Consider the following 16123-nt stretch of genomic DNA (forward strand, 5'->3'; position numbering starts at 1 on the left):
ACATCATCAATTTAAGATTTCCTCTCTCCCTCCCTCTCCCTCCCTCTTTTTCTCTCTTCCCCCTCTCCTCCCCCTCTCTCTCTCGATATTGAGTTATCATCGCCTTAGTTTTTTGGTTTTCGACTGGTCCTTGTTTGTGGCAGGTGAAACTTTTATACAATAATAATGAATTTTAAACATTTAAAGAAAGCTGTAAACCTTCAGGGTTTTTGTGTAAAATGGACATTTATGTGATGTTTCATTTCTGTAATCATGATATAAGTTATAAGTATATGATAAAAGTTTATTTTAGGAAATAACTCCTATAGCATGACTGAAAATCACAAAGAAAATTAGCGGTCAGTGTGCATCTTACTGTAAGGGTACAAATAACTTTACTTTTTGCTCTAAAATTGTAACCTAGGTTAAAACTTTAAACTTTATAATATTTTACCGAATGTAATCATGAAAACAAACATAATTTTCTTTTATGTAAAATAGCTTGAATAATATTAAGCATCGATAAAAATCGATAAAAATCCTGCCAACTAATGAGCGCACAGTATTGTGTGACCTTTTTGCACTGAAAAAAAAATATTTTTGGGTATCAAAAATCTAAACTGGCAATCTTGTGTCAAGTTTTTTTATGACTTGACTGCTGATCGATTGAATGTATCGTGCAGTTTAAAAAAATGAAAGAAAAAGTTTGGGCCAGTGATGTAAATTCTGAGATATTGGTCAAAATATGCGATTTTCAAGCGAAAAAACTGTAATTTTTTACATGACTTCTTAAACATATCTTCATTTTTTGGCAAGGACAGTTGAGTGAATATGGAGAATTTGTTTTTAAAATATGAATTGAAACCTATATTTAATATTCCTAGCATACAATAACGAACAAAAAATAAATATGTATGGCTAAAGTTCAAATATATTAAATCAAACAAATGTGTAGATTTGAAGAATTTTCTTCTAAATATCCTTCCAGCGCAAGAAATAGTCCCCCATAAATATTTTATGTACATTCTTTAAATTGAATATTTTGCATTGTTTAATTCATATATGTTGAGAAAAATTGAATTGTATTAAATAATAATGAGGTTCTGACCATTTTTTTTTCAAAAGCTGACGAAGTTTAATTGTTTTCATAATTTTATTTTGATTAAAGCGCTTAATTTCATTATAGTATAACATTTCAAGAATACAATGTAGAATTTTAACTGTTGTCTTTCTCTGAAGTGAATAGACCTTGTGATGGCATATCAGTCATTTCCAACAACTAAGACCCATCTTGAGATTTGCCAGACACAGAATCTTCAACTTCAAAACTTTAAGGATAGCTTTTTTTCTTTGAAAAAAAAGCTCAGGTTCTTTTGTTGTTTTTTTTTTACAAACTGAATTTTTTCCGTTTATGCGATCAAGAAAAGGAGCACAAAGAACGCTCTCTTTTTCATGGCACCTGATCCAGCCTCTGACGTTTTAAGAGGTCCGTGCTTGCTTCGCTCCTAATTTGAATTTTTAAGATAGACTTTTGGGCATGATAACTGTTCCATATCTTCATATTTCATGTTCGTGCAAAGTTTTATTTTTTTATCATACACCTAAAATCTAACCTCTTATGAAAGTAATATCAATTATATAAATGTATAAAAATTGAATTTTTTTTTTGAAGATTAAAAAGTTCTAATTTGATTTCTGTCACACTCAGTGATCTCATGCATTTTTTTTTCTATTAATCCTAGCTTCGTTTAAATTGATGTTCATTACTGGATTGGTTTATAAATTATTCTGTTTATCGAGTAATGATTCTTTAAAAACGAATTGTACAGTTTATGAAAGGAAAAGAAAAATCAGAAACACATTTTATGACAATTCCGTTTTTTAACTAATCACTAAATTAAAACGAGCAGAAATGACGATGCGTTTAGATGTTGCCAAGCAAGGGATATAACTAATGCGCAATTGTTTGATTCTTGGGACTAGAATACATCCAAGTAAGTGGAAGGAGTTATAAATTTTTGATAATTGTTGAAAAAATTGTTGTCATTTATACTTTGATATTAGAAGCATTATTTTTATTCGATTACTTTTCAGGGCACCTTTGTAAATTCCAGAGGTCCACCCTGATCATGTTTCGTATTGTTTACAGGACATCAAATTTATCACTGTTAACGTCCCCTTTTCATTTACACAATGGTAGAAAGATTTCGAACAGAAATCAAGCTTAAAAGTCCATGGAAAGAATACAAATTCGGAGCATATCAAACAGGGACCTCTTAAAACACTAGAGGTGAGATAAGGAGCCATGGAGGAGTAAGCATCCCCTGTCGACCGGTTCCACCTGTCGTGTGCTCCTTGTCATAATCGGTAAATGGAAAAAAAAAACTGTGGACAAATCAGTCTAAAAATAATGGCCTAACAATGTGTATGAAAAACCTCGATCAACATTTTCCAAAATGACAGATTGTCTTTGATGACAGTGTAATTGTATTGACCATAAACGAAACATTGACTTTCATAGGACTATTGATATTCTTGTTTTATTAACTTATTTTTCAAGAGCGTGCCTCTTTTGAGAAATTCAAACTCCCTGTGCAATGATAATAGTGAGATCCCTTACTGCTCAATGGCCCCAAGTGCTTAGGAAAGGTCTGAATTCAAAGCCCTTCACCGGTATATGGTTACTTTTTTTACATGAATGAAATAATCTCCAACGGTATATAAAACAACATACAATCAATCGATAAAACCATTTCTCAAGATAAATTAAGACGATACCTTGACATTCCTTTGCATCATAAAAATCCTTACAAACAAAGATACATTGCTGGGTCCAGCAATTGCTCTACAAAACCCGTATCTTTACTCCTTACAAAAGTATCAACTGTTGAAAAGGAGAGACTTCAGACGTACTTTGCTAAAGGATATTCTAACAGTGGAGTAAATCAGAAGTAAATCCTCAAAAACTCTAAAGAACTTTTAGAAAGTTTAAAGCCTATGACATCAAAACGTACGTATTTTTCACACTTCATACAACAACTCCTCAAGATGGATTAAAAATCTAGACTTTTCGATATCATAGACAACTGCTTCTTCAAAAAACAACGAAACTCAAGTGCGTTTTTCTGTTCACATTTTGTCCGTCTGTAAACTTTTCACCTTTTCGGCGTCTTCTCAAGAACCACTTCGCCAATTTCAACCAAACTTTCTACAAAATACATGGTGTAAAGGGGTTTCAAATTCTTTCCAATGAGGGACCATGCCTTCTTCCAAATAATTACTAATTCGTGAAAAATGAATGGCATTTTTAAAAATCTTCTCAAAATCAAATGGGCCAAACAATGCAATACTTATTTGGAAGCATCCTCAGCAATTAGGGGGGCAAATTTTTAAAAAGGAATATTTAGCAAATAAAATTAATTACTTTTTTCAAGATCAGCAAAGCCATGATTAGTCATATTAATTCATAAGCATCCTATGGAAGTGTAAAGTCTAGTTTGTAAATATTATACCCCTCCCACTTTCTAGCTCTTCTGAGCCAAAGGCTCAAAGAGCTAATGCTATGGCCATTTGTGCATTGTGCGTAAACTTTTTAGAATATGGGCCATAACTCAAGAACCCCTTGGCCAATTATTGTCAAATTTGTCAAAGGGTGTACTTGGTCTAAGGGCTCCCGTTTGTACTAAAGCTAGGGTTGTGACCATTAAATAAGGGGAGATAATTAGGAAAATCGAAACAAAAGCACCTGTTGCTAGAAATTCTTCTTCTCAAGAACCACTGGGTAGATTATCACTAAACTTACACAAAAGGATGAGGATATGTTGTAGACTATAATTTGCACGGGGATTTACCCTGGGGCAAAGGGCGTGGTCTCAAGGTCACTTCAAAGTTGACCAAAACTTACATTTTCTTAAAATGTTGATATTTTGTTTACCATAAGGACAAGGATCACCAAATCTTGTCAGAAGATGCATCTAAGGACCTCATATCATGTTGACTCAAATGTAGGTCACGGTGACTTATTTTTTAAATTTTGCGGTCATTCTTTTTCAAAATGATTAAGAGACATATTTTGAACAATTTAAGGCCTGTGATCATCAAACTTTGTCAGTTGATGTGTCTTGGGTCTTCGGAGTACGTCGACTTAAAAGTAAGTCACCTTGACCTACTTTTTGAATTTTATGGCCAATCTTTTTCAAAACAATTAAGGTTATTAATTTGAATACTTAGAGGTTTAGAATCATAAAATCTTGTAAGATGATGCATCTCGGGGCCATAAAACATATTTATTAAAAAGTAGGTCACAGTGATCTACTTTTTAAACTTTGCAGGCATTCGATTTCAAAGCGTTTTGGAGGCATAATTTGGACATTTTAAGGCGTATGATCAAAAGACTTTGTAAGTTGATGCATCTTGGGTCCTCAAAAAACGTCAATTGAAAAGAAGGTCACAGTGACCTACTTTTCAATTTATATGGCTAAAATTAAATATTTCAGGTACTTATTGTCTAAGAATCATCAAACTTTGTCAGTTGATGCATCTTGGGTCTTCGGAGTAGGTCGACTAAAACGTAGGTCACTGCGACCTACTTTTGAAAATTTATGGCTTTAATTAAATATTTCAGGTACTAATTGGCTTAAAATCAAACATTGTCAGTTGATGCATCTTGGGTCTTCAGAGTAAGTCGACTGAAAAGTAGGTCACCATGACCAACTTTTGAAAATTTATGGCTTTAAATAAATATTTCGGAACTATTTGGCTTAGTACATTAAACTTTGTCAGTTGATGCATCTTGCGTCCTTGGAGTACGACAACTGTAAAGTAGGTCACCCTGACCTACTTTTGAAAATTTATGACTGTATTTAATATTTTCGGGTACCATTTGGCTCAGAATCATCAAAATTTGTCAGTTGATATATCATGGGTCCTTGCAGTAGGTTGACTTTTCAATTTATATGACTATAATTAAAAATTTGCTAATTGGCTTAGAATCATCAAACTTTGTCAGTTGATGCATCTTGGGTTTTCGGAGTAAACTGAAAAGTAGGTCACCATGACCTACTTTTGAAAATTATGGCTTTCTTTAAATATATCAGATACTTATTGCCTTAGAATCCTCAAACATTGTCAGTTGATGCATCTTGGGTCCTCAAAGTATGTCATCTGAAAAGTAGGTCACCGTGACCTACTTTTGAAATTTTATGGTTATAATTTTAAAAATATTTTAGGTATTAATTGGCTAAGAATCATCAAACTTAGTCGATACATCTTAGGTCCTCAGAGAATGACAAGTGATTAGTAGGTCACTATGACCAACTCTCAGGTACTAATTAGCATAGAATTATCTTGGGCTCTCAGAGTGTTTCATCTAAAATGTAGGTCATGATGACTTTCCTTTGGAATTTCGAGGGTTTATCTAAATATACAGGATACTTGGAGGCTTCAAATAGAAGTGATAGGTTGTACAGTTTATCAGAAGAGCGATTCAAGGCCCTTGGGCCTCTTGTATATTTAAACTTTTCAATACTAAAGTGATTTCTGCCTTTTCCTAGCCAATGTTGCCAGGTGAACGATGCGGCCCATTGACCTCTTGTTTAGAAATATATCTTATTAAAATAGGTTAGTAAAAAGCATATATATATATACATTACTTCTTTTTTAAATGCATTGTGAATTTTTTTTTGAATAATTATATTTGATCTAAATAGTGTATTTTGATTGGACAAGACAGTCACGTGCACATGGCTATGATTTATATAGTATAAAGAATGTAAGTATAGAGCCACGCCCCCTGGCAACAGTGAGCCGGAATTACTTTCTACCATAACTTCCTCTTTACATTAGAGTTTATAATAAAATGGTAATCATTTAAAGAATCAATAAATATTTTTGAAGAAAATTCTTTTAAAAATTTTCGGTGCCGTCTTATGGTAAATTACACAATAATTATGGAAATAAATAGTCAAGGCACTAACAGATGGAACTATATGAGTTGTGGTTTGTTGTCGTCTGCACAATGGCAGATTTGGTATATTATATCAAGTCATCAACATTTTTACTATCCGATTGATATTTGAACACAAATTCCCAAAACAAATTGTATGGTTGCTTTACCATTAAGCTATCTGGATTGATATGCATTATGACTTAATAAAGTGATAAAAATGGTCCCACTTTTTGTAGAATGAAGTGTTGAAGCTTTGGGACAGCCAACTGTTTTCCATAAAATTTCTGCTACTGAGCTGAATAGAAGAAAAAAATATGGAAAAATTTATGCAGAGACTACACCTAAATCTAATGCAAAAAAGAGCACAATCTATGAGAAAAAAACCCAAATCACAGTAATACATTTAAGAGCATAAGATCAGCAATTAAGCGCCATGTCCACGACATTGCATGTCAGTATGACATAATGTGTTGCAGGTGTTTCTGCTTAGTAATAATGTGTTAGATGGAAAACTAAATAATAAAAAAATACAAGAAAGGCTCATTTGACCAACAAAACACAATGCTGTTTTTTTCTTTAAATGATATTGATAAAATTTCAAAGTACCTTTATGGCGATGCATCACCTGTGTCTTTTTAAAATTGTGCATCTGGCTTTTAATTGCTATTCAGTTTGTCAGGAGTTGAGTTTAGTTTCACGAGCAGCTAAAGGTCGACTTATTTGAGTTTCACTTCGATGAAAATGGACATGAGTATGCTGTTGTGTCTCATGAAACTAAACAAAGAAAAATGGCGAAAAAAGAATATATGCAGTACGAAATGCATGGGAACACTGTCCGGTCAACTCTTTAAAGCAATACATCTCAAAGATAGACCCTATTGCATCATTTCCTTTCAACAGATGTTCATAAGAAGCGTTAACCTTTCCAAAAAAATCTGTTACACTAACGTTCTTATCAAAAATGCCCGCGTGGCGCAGTGGTTAGAGCGTTCGCTCTAGATTCGCGGAGTAAGGAGTCGATCCATACGTCGCGGGTTCGAATCCCACCGTGGTGACCGTGGAGACCGGTCCTTCGGATGAGACCGTATAAACCGAGGTCACGTGTCGCAGTAGGTGTTGGCACGAAAAAGATCCCTCACTGCTCAATGGCCCTAAGTGCCGAGTATAGGTCAAAATTTGTAGCTTTCCATCGGCAAGTGGCGTCTCCATATGAGTGAAAAATTCTCGAGAGGAACGTTAAACAATAAACAAACAAACAAATCACACATTTTTTGGCTAACATTTGTAAAAACGCAAAATGTGAAAATTCTTACACTGCACAAAGCTTACGTGCAACCTCCATACAAGGCATGAACGATGCAGAATTTAAAGTGCGTCAAATAATGCACATGAGTGGCAATAAACACGATTACTCTGTAAGAAGTTATAGCCGAGAATGCGCTACTTACCAGAAGGAGTCAGAGAGTAGAGATTTGTCTAATCTGATCGCCCACAAACCGGAAGAAACGACACTGTTCCACATGTTACAGGACCCAGTCATGGCGCCATATGAAATATCTTGACGTTTCAGCTCCAATAACAACATCAGCAGAAATACCGTTTACTTTCAAGTCCTCTACCTTCTCCTCTGGATTCATATCAAATCCTGCTTTTCACTAATGTGTCTTTTACTTCACATCTAAGTAGATATAACCTACACTACAGACCTTGTTACGGCTAACATGTTGTTGACTTCCGAGAAAATTGCCGTCCATTAAAGCTCGTCGATCTCTAGATCACCCCGTTACTAGGATTCTTACACTGTTAAATTTAAAATTGTATTATTTTTGCGAAATAAAATTTATTTTGAAACATTAACTGTTGAAAATTAAATTATAAGGAATGATTTCTTTAAATATTCAATACGATATAAAATGGTTCGCTCGTAAACTTTCCCTAACAATTTTATATCGTTTCAAATTTAAAAAAAGTCATTCCTTAAATATTGATGGTTTAAATATATTCCAAGGTTTATGTTTTAAATGTCATCATTATTATATTGAAATTAAGGTTGAAATGTTTTTAGTTATTTGTGTTTTAAAACTCAGTGATTCTGTACTAAATTAATTGTTAAAAATTATTCCAGCTTCTGAGAGACGGATGTAATTATCGTGTAATTGACGAAAAACAATATTTCGTTTTCTTTTATTTTGCAGATTGGTGAAAACACCTAATTGATCGATAGAAGGAATATTTTTAAATTAAGTAATCGCTGTTGCTGTATAATAAATCTAGAATAACATGAAGACAATGATAAATAAGACCTAAAATACAGAACGAAATCAATACCTGCTTCTGCAGGTCATGCAGTTGCGGCTGCACCAAAATCTGTAGCTGTGGCTACATCAGAGCCAGAAGCTGCGGGTAAATCACCATCAACAAGGAGACAAAACAAGTCTCCCTGAAAAAAAGCATCCCCAAACAGTCGAGTCATCGGTTGCCCAAAGGGGCACGAGATGCCATCACTCTCCACAATAAATTGGGGGGCTTCGATGAGATGGGTATTACACCCTGCCATTCCTCCTCGCAAGTTCGAAGTACATCACCCAAGAAAAATAAAGGGAGGATATCCCCCATTTCTCATAATAAATAAAAACTAATCAACCTATGTTTACACAATGGAATTGTCGAGGTATTAAAGTCAACTTTAACGAATTATCTTTACTTATTCAGGACCATTGCCCGGTAGCTATATGTTTACAAGAAACACATTTAAAAGAAACAAATAAAATTAATATTAAAAACTATAGTCTGTAAGTAGTAAAGGGGGTAGTCTGGGGGCACTTTACGGGCACCCCCTCTTAGGGTCGTCTGAGGGCACCCCCCTCTGAGGGCCGTCTGAGGGCATCCCCGTCTGAGGGCACTACGCTTAGGGCCGTCTGAGGGCACCCCCTCTTAGGGCCATCTGCGGGCACCCCCTCTTAGGGCCGTCTGAGGTCACCACTCCAAAGGCTGTTTAAGGACACCACTCTTATATATATATATATAAGTATTTAACAATACATAAACATCTTATTTTTAACCATGGGTGATAGCAACATACAGTACAAGTGGAAAGTTTTAGCGTGGAATTGTATCAGAAGAGATGAAAAAAAAAGGACACTTTTAGAGAGCAAATGGTTTAATAAAAAAGAAGATTGTATTACTGATTTTAAGCAGAAAATGAGAGAAGGATATGATGTTGCAGATTGCTGGGGAACAAATGAATACCTATTGAAACGTCGGATTATGCCTAAAAAATACTGTCTGTAATCAGTAATGTAGAGTGTTTAAGATGAACAAAATGCAGAAGAAAGTTCAATTTGACAATCATGTACAAATTATATCAATACCACTTGAAGAACGGAAAGGAATATGGATGCAGTATGCTATAGATAGAGCACATTTTAAAAGGAGAATAGAACACGCCGAAATATTATTGTCAACAATCCTACATTTAAAATTAAACGACATAAAAATGTCTGAGGTCAATCTGGGACATCAGAGACAGCTGAGGATCTGAACGATATTAAATTTTAGTAAAACGGAAAGTTGTGACGAAAAAAAAGATAATTTCTAAGACCCTAAAGAGAATCAGACTTATACAGTAAAAAAAAATGACATCATACGAGTTCTCTATATAAATCGGCTTGCAAAATTTGAGCAAAACCATTTTTATTTAAGATGGCTGAGCAAATGGTTGTGATGGAAATTCTAAAAAGTGATAGTGTTAAAGATATGTTAAAAGAGAAATTGAAAAAGAATATTGGAATCATGATACCTAGTTTTATGGTGATTGGACTTATCATTTCTCTGTGTACTATTGTCAGTGAAAAAGATATGCATAAAACTTGTTCTTACGTGGATCGGTACCCGCTTTCCAACGACGTATACGCTATGATATGTGACAACGAAACCATACAGATTGACATAAGACGGTTTTATTCCGGAAAACCGGGTGACGAAGGTATTACCTTGACTAAAAAACAGTGGCAATACATGAAAACATATGTAGATCATATGGACGAATCTATTTTGAAAGCACAAAATCAGTTATAAAGTTTGTAAAGTAACTCAGAAAAAAGGATTGTAGAATGTTTGTCTGGTGTTTTTTGTCAGGATCAATGACGTCATGGGTCCGTCTGAGGGCACCCCTTTTAGGGCCGTCTGCAGGCACCACTGTAAGGGCCGTCTGCGGGCATCCCTCGTAGGGCCATCTGAGGGCACCACTCCTAGGACCGTCTACGGTCAACCAACCCACGTGATAATTTGCTATAAAACGTAGTGATTATTTACATTTTTCATCAGATCTAAGCCGATCTTACTAGGCATAACATCGTTTCAACAGACATGGAGCAAAACCAGCAGGATGTTATAAAAAAGAACTATTCGACCCTGGTAAAGAAAATAAAGACCTCCACGGTTGCCAGACATCTTTATGACTCTAACATTATCACAGACGAAATGAAGCAACAAATTGAGACTGAGAAGACCAATTACGATCAAAACAGAAAACTACTCAGCATCATTCTTCGGAGAGGACAGAAGGCTTTTAGGGGTCTCCGAATGGCGCTGATGAAAGCCGGCCAAACAGATTTATCCAAGCTTCTCACTGACAGCGAAGATGCCATGTCCGAGTACGATAAGAAATTAGCTATGGCCAGATCCTTAGCTGTAAACACGGCCAAAAATCAGTATGCTGAAAGCAAACCAAAGAGTGATTCTGTAGCACGACAAATATCTCAAGATGAGCGATGCAGAATCAATCTGGATGGTGAACTTTTCCTCACAGCCGTATATTTCAAAGACAGGATCAATATACACATCCGTCAGTTTACAGCAGCCAACAATGGTCTGATACCCACAAAGAAGGGAGTAACATTTCCATTACCCAGATGGTTGAGGTTTGAATCCATTCTTCCAGATATCCAAAATCATCTGCACAACAGAACAGACGAAGAAATGAAATGCCATATAGGAGGGGGAGTGTACGTCTCGATTACTCCCGGATATGGTACAGTAGATATCAGACACTTTTGGAAGCCCGATGATGCCCTGGAACCGGTTCCAACTAGAAGAGGCGTGACCCTGAACAAATACAAATTGAACAGATTACTACAGGCCCTTGAGGAAGTTCAACAGTCTGTTCCAGAATTAAATGACACCGAACTTTGTGCATTCACAGAGTCCCATCAAAATCAGGTTGGGATGTTGAATTGCCCAGAATGTACTCCATTTGGTTACGAGCCTAAGATAGATGTGTCCATGGAATGTAATGTCGGTGACTTACAAGACACGCTGACAATTGAAAGTGACAATGAATGACAGTGTTCTTGATTAAATTGTATTGCTCATGTGGTATAAAATACTATTATATGTACATACGTATAACTGCATCATGTTATTCATAATAATAACAAAGAATATACTTTAAAAATGTTTTATGATTTATTTGGTATAATACAACAATAAGAAGAAAAAATGATCAGTCAGGTACAGGATGTCAAAGTATACAGATTATTTGAGAAAACTCTACTACACTCCTGGAAATCCGGGAGCATTTGGAGGTCCAGAAAAACTTTATCAAGCCGTAAAACAAGATGGAAAGTACAAAATAGGAAGAATAAGGATCAGACAATTTTTGAACAACGAAGATCCTTACAGTTTAATGAAACCTATTCGTCGTTCATTTCCCCTCTCAAAGGTCGTAGTGAACACCATTGATTCTATGTGGGATGGTGATTTAGCCGATGTCACAAATATTTCTTGTCAGAATGATGGTTACAAATTTTTGTTAGTGTTGATAGATATATTCAGTCGCTTTTTGTTCATAGTACCATTGAAAAATAAGCAACACTGAAATATCACGGATGCCTTAAAATATGTTTTCCAAACAGGAAGAAAATCGAATACTCTTAGAACAGATAAAGGAAGTGAATTTAAAAATCGCTGGGTAAAAGCGTTTTTAAAAAAGGAGGGTGTCCATGTCATATACACCCAGAATGAAACTAAAGCAAACTATGCTGAAAGAGTTATTCGTACCATGAAAAATCTTATGTATCGTTATTTTCTGAAAAATAGAACATACCGTTATGTTGATGTTTTACAAGATTTAGTGACTAGTTATAACCAGAGACCTCACAGATCTCTTGGAGAACAAGCACCTGTTACTGTTACCAAGGAAAATGCAGATGAGGTGAGACTCATTTCCTATCTCAGTACCAAGAAAAAGAATCCTGTGAGGAAAAACAAGTTGGAAAAAACAATCAAATCGATTAATAAAAAGAAAAGAACTAAACCAATTTTTAAGTATAAAATAGGTGATATCGTACGTATTTCACAGCTCAAACATCCATTTCAAAGAGACTACCAGCAAAAATGGACTGAAGAATATTTTAAAGTGTCTAATCGCTACAAGAGAGCTGGTATACCTGTGTACAAAATAAAGGATTTAGCCGATGATCCAATAGAAGGCACATTTTATGAATCGGAACTTCAAAAAGTCATGAAGTCGGGAGATATTCTGTATAGAGTGGAAAAGGTGTTGAAAAAGCGAAAACGCGGGAATAAAAAGGAAGTGTACGTAAAATGGGACGGATGGCCTAGTAAATTCAATTCGTGGATTCTCGAAAGTTCTCTTGGAAACACTAAATAAATACAGTTTTTTAACAAATCATCATCAGTCAAGATGAGCCTTCGAATGGTGTTGAGGTCTACAGACAGTTCCGAATATTTTGACAATAAACCCAATTGTTTTCGAGTTCACTTGAATATACAAATTCAATTGGATGGATACTGGACAGTTGCTTTAACAGAATTTACTACAGAGAGTTGGGATCCAGCCAAGAAAACCCCTGAGGTGTACATATGCTGTGACATATGCGAGGAAACCATTGTTGGTGGTAAAAACGTACCCCTCTTACGACGAGTTTTTCTTGGAGAAAAACAGGAGAACAACATCATCTACACGTTACCTTATTATCTTCCCGTAAAGATTGGTCAATTACAACAGATCTGTATATATATATATATAACGGACAGAGCAGGCAACTTAGTGCCATTTCTAGACGGACCGGTGAGCGCTACACTTCACTTTAAGAAATTCCCTTACGTTTTATAATGAATAGTCAGACGTACATAAGTGACCCTAAAATCTGGGAAGCTTTTTATAAAAACATGGCAGAGAAAAAGTTCAGTCCGTACAAATATAAACCCAAACAAATTGGAAGGGGTATGAGAAAACGAAAATCTTATGTCATTCCGATTAGACCTCATTCACAGTTAGAATCCGTTAACCCTACCCCTCAAGTGACACCGGTGGCTGCCGTGGAAGAGAGAGCCAAATCGGAACATGTGAAAGACGTAAAAGAAGGCGTTCCCTTTGTCAAGGTGACCAAGGGTATAAAAAGACCATCAAAACACTCCACAGTCATTCCTACTAAAAAATTGAAGACGTCAACATCGCACAAGAGGAGGAGGGAGAGCAAGAAATTCAATCTTGGGAAGAAAAAACCAGTCTCGAAAAAGAAAACGAACGGAAGACCTAAAAAGCGACATACATCTGGAGGAAAAAGACATCACAAAAGTCGAAAAAACTCTTTAAGATCGATAGTTACAAGAACGTTTTTAAGCAGTAAAGATGGCCTTCTTAAGCAGTGATAATAAAGACATAGCCCAGCCAATGGAACTTTCTCTCTTTGCGTCACCCACTAATCGGGTAGCAGTCGAAAAAGTGTATTTTACTGAAGCCAGACCGATTTCCAGTATTGGAGTGTCAGATACTCCCATAGAAATAGTCGTATCTGGATCGGGGGCGGAATATATCGATTTAAAAAGAAGCCGATTGTATGTAAAAGCCAGGATTTTAAAAGCGGATGTTTCCTCATTAGCGGCCAATGAGAAGACTGGAATTGTGAATCTCCCATTGCAAAGCATGTTTTCGCAGATTGATGTCTACTTAAATAACAAGTTGGTTTCCTTTAATACGAATAATAATCCTTGGAAGGCATACCTGAAAACAGTCTTGTTTGGTGGAAAAGAGGAATTATCTTCCCAAAAGCAGTCCCAGTTGTTTTTTAAGGACGAAGGAAATTTGGGTGATGCGAATGCCTACAATGGTGGCAATGCTGGACTAGTCCTGCCATACGGCTATACACAGGAAAGTAAAGTATTTGAACTAGAGGGTAACCTGATGGAAGATATTTTTGACATCGACAAATACCTGATCAATGGCGTAGATATCTACATCAAGCTTTTTAGATCTAGTGCACCTTTTGTAATGACAGCACAGAGCACCCCGGCTTACAGACTGGAATTACTAGATGTCGTGTACAAAGTGGCCAAAGTGCGAGTAGATCCTGGAGTTCTATTGAACCACAGCAAGCAGATAGAATCTACCCCTGTAAAATACACCATCTCAAGAAATGAATTGAAAATGAACACCATTCCTAGAGGATCTACTGAATTTTACTGGGACAACATTTTTCCTCAGGCAGTACCCGACCGCATCGTTGTAGGATTGGTAGATCAAAAAGCTGTTAACGGGGATTACACAACCAATCGTTTCAATTTCGAGCATTTTGGTGTAACGGATGTAGGGATATACGTAAACGGAGAAAGTGTCCAAGGAAGACCCTTAAAAACCGATTTCACGACAGGACATTATTCATCAGCATATGCTCGACTGTTTGAGGCCTCTGGAAAATGGAATCAAGACGCTGGGCTAGTAATTACTCGAGACAACTTTGGAAGTGGATATTCTTTGTTCATCTTTACCATAGATCCCTGTGGTTTTGGTGAAGAATATTTAAACCTGATTCGAAGAGGAAACACCAGACTCGAACTAAAGTTCAAACAAGCAACAACAAAAGCTGCAAACGTTTTGGTGTTTGCCACCTTTTCCTCTCTACTAGAAGTGGACAAGTCCCGAGACATCAATTACATTCAACCATGAATTCAAAACAGCTCCTCGATTTTGTGCACAAGGAACCTGTCCTAAAACGATTTGTAAAAGGAGTACATGCCAGTAATACTTTACCGGAAGTCGTGACGCATTACCCAAGTGCCTTCATCATCAATACGCAACCTTTGCCATTTCCTGGAGAGCATTGGATTGCTGTAATCATACACAGTTCCTCGGAGGCTGATTTTTTGACAGTCTAGGGAAACCACTTGGGAATTATCCAGAGATTGAGAACTTTATTTATAAGAATAGTGAATTCTGTAACTTTAAATGTAAACGACTTCAACCTTCCTATTCAGATTTGTGTGGGCTTTATGTACTTGTATTTTTGATATCTAGATTGTGTCTTAAAATGTCTTTGTCACGTGTTTATACTTTATTTTCTAGTAGCATTCAACTTAATGATGACTTTGTACGTAGTTTCATACATGAATTGTTGTATCAATAAACATGATATATGACATTGGTGACTTTTTTTTTTATAAATACTTGTTCAGTATTACATGTCAAATCATTCGTTAATCAGTAGAGGAAAGGGAAACATGGCAACGCAGATCGAATGGTGGAAAACAAAATATCTACTACCATTTTCAGCACCCACCACAATTTTGATTTGTGGTAGTACGCAAAGCGGAAAGACCCATTTCACTAAACGACTCTTGCAAAATGCAGATGGCATGTTTTCCACTTCTGTAGATAAAATCATCTATGCTTATTCTGAATATCAATCCATGTTTGACGAAATGAGGGCAAACATACCCAGACTCATATTACATCAAGGATTACCCTCCAAGGAAGATATAGAACAGTATACTGAGAATGTAAACCACACGATAGTTGTATTAGACGATCTTATGCTACAAGTTGCTCAATCTCAAGATTGTGTACATCTTTTTACGGTGACTTCTCATCACCGTAACGTAACCACTATTATGCTCTCTCAAAACTTGTACCCTCCTGGTAAATATGCCAGGACCATATCTCTGAACTGTCTTAATGTGATTTTATTCAGGAATTACCGTGATTCCCGCCAGATCATCACCTTCGGATCTCAAATATTACCAGGATATGTATCGTGTTTCAAAACAGCATACGAAGCAGCAACAAGTCCAAATTTTGGCTATTTGCATGTGTGTTTAGAACCTACCCAAAACAAAAAATACCAACTGCGATCCCGCATCTTGCCTGGAGAGGACATGGTTATTTATCAACCTCTA

At 36.0% G+C, this 16123-nt stretch overlaps 2 protein-coding genes across 2 annotated transcripts; both read left to right on the forward strand.

Moving 5' to 3' along the window:
- Positions 1–10294: 10294 nt before the first annotated feature.
- On the forward strand, positions 10295–11269 carry LOC133198880 (uncharacterized). The gene has a single exon (XM_061334818.1). The coding sequence runs from the start codon at positions 10295–10297 to the stop codon at positions 11267–11269; it is 975 nt and encodes a 324-aa protein (XP_061190802.1).
- Positions 11270–13625: 2356 nt separating this feature from the next.
- LOC133198466 (uncharacterized protein F54H12.2-like) lies at positions 13626–14897 on the forward strand. The gene has a single exon (XM_061334556.1). It carries the CDS (start codon positions 13626–13628, stop codon positions 14895–14897), a length of 1272 nt encoding a protein of 423 aa, XP_061190540.1.
- Positions 14898–16123: the final 1226 nt, after the last annotated feature.

The sequence above is a fragment of the Saccostrea echinata genome, unplaced genomic scaffold, assembly GCF_033153115.1.
Source record: "Saccostrea echinata isolate AGI-Se365-2 ecotype Australia unplaced genomic scaffold, CSIRO_AGI_Sech_v1 ptg000033l, whole genome shotgun sequence".
Taxonomy (NCBI): Eukaryota; Metazoa; Mollusca; class Bivalvia; order Ostreida; family Ostreidae; genus Saccostrea; species Saccostrea echinata.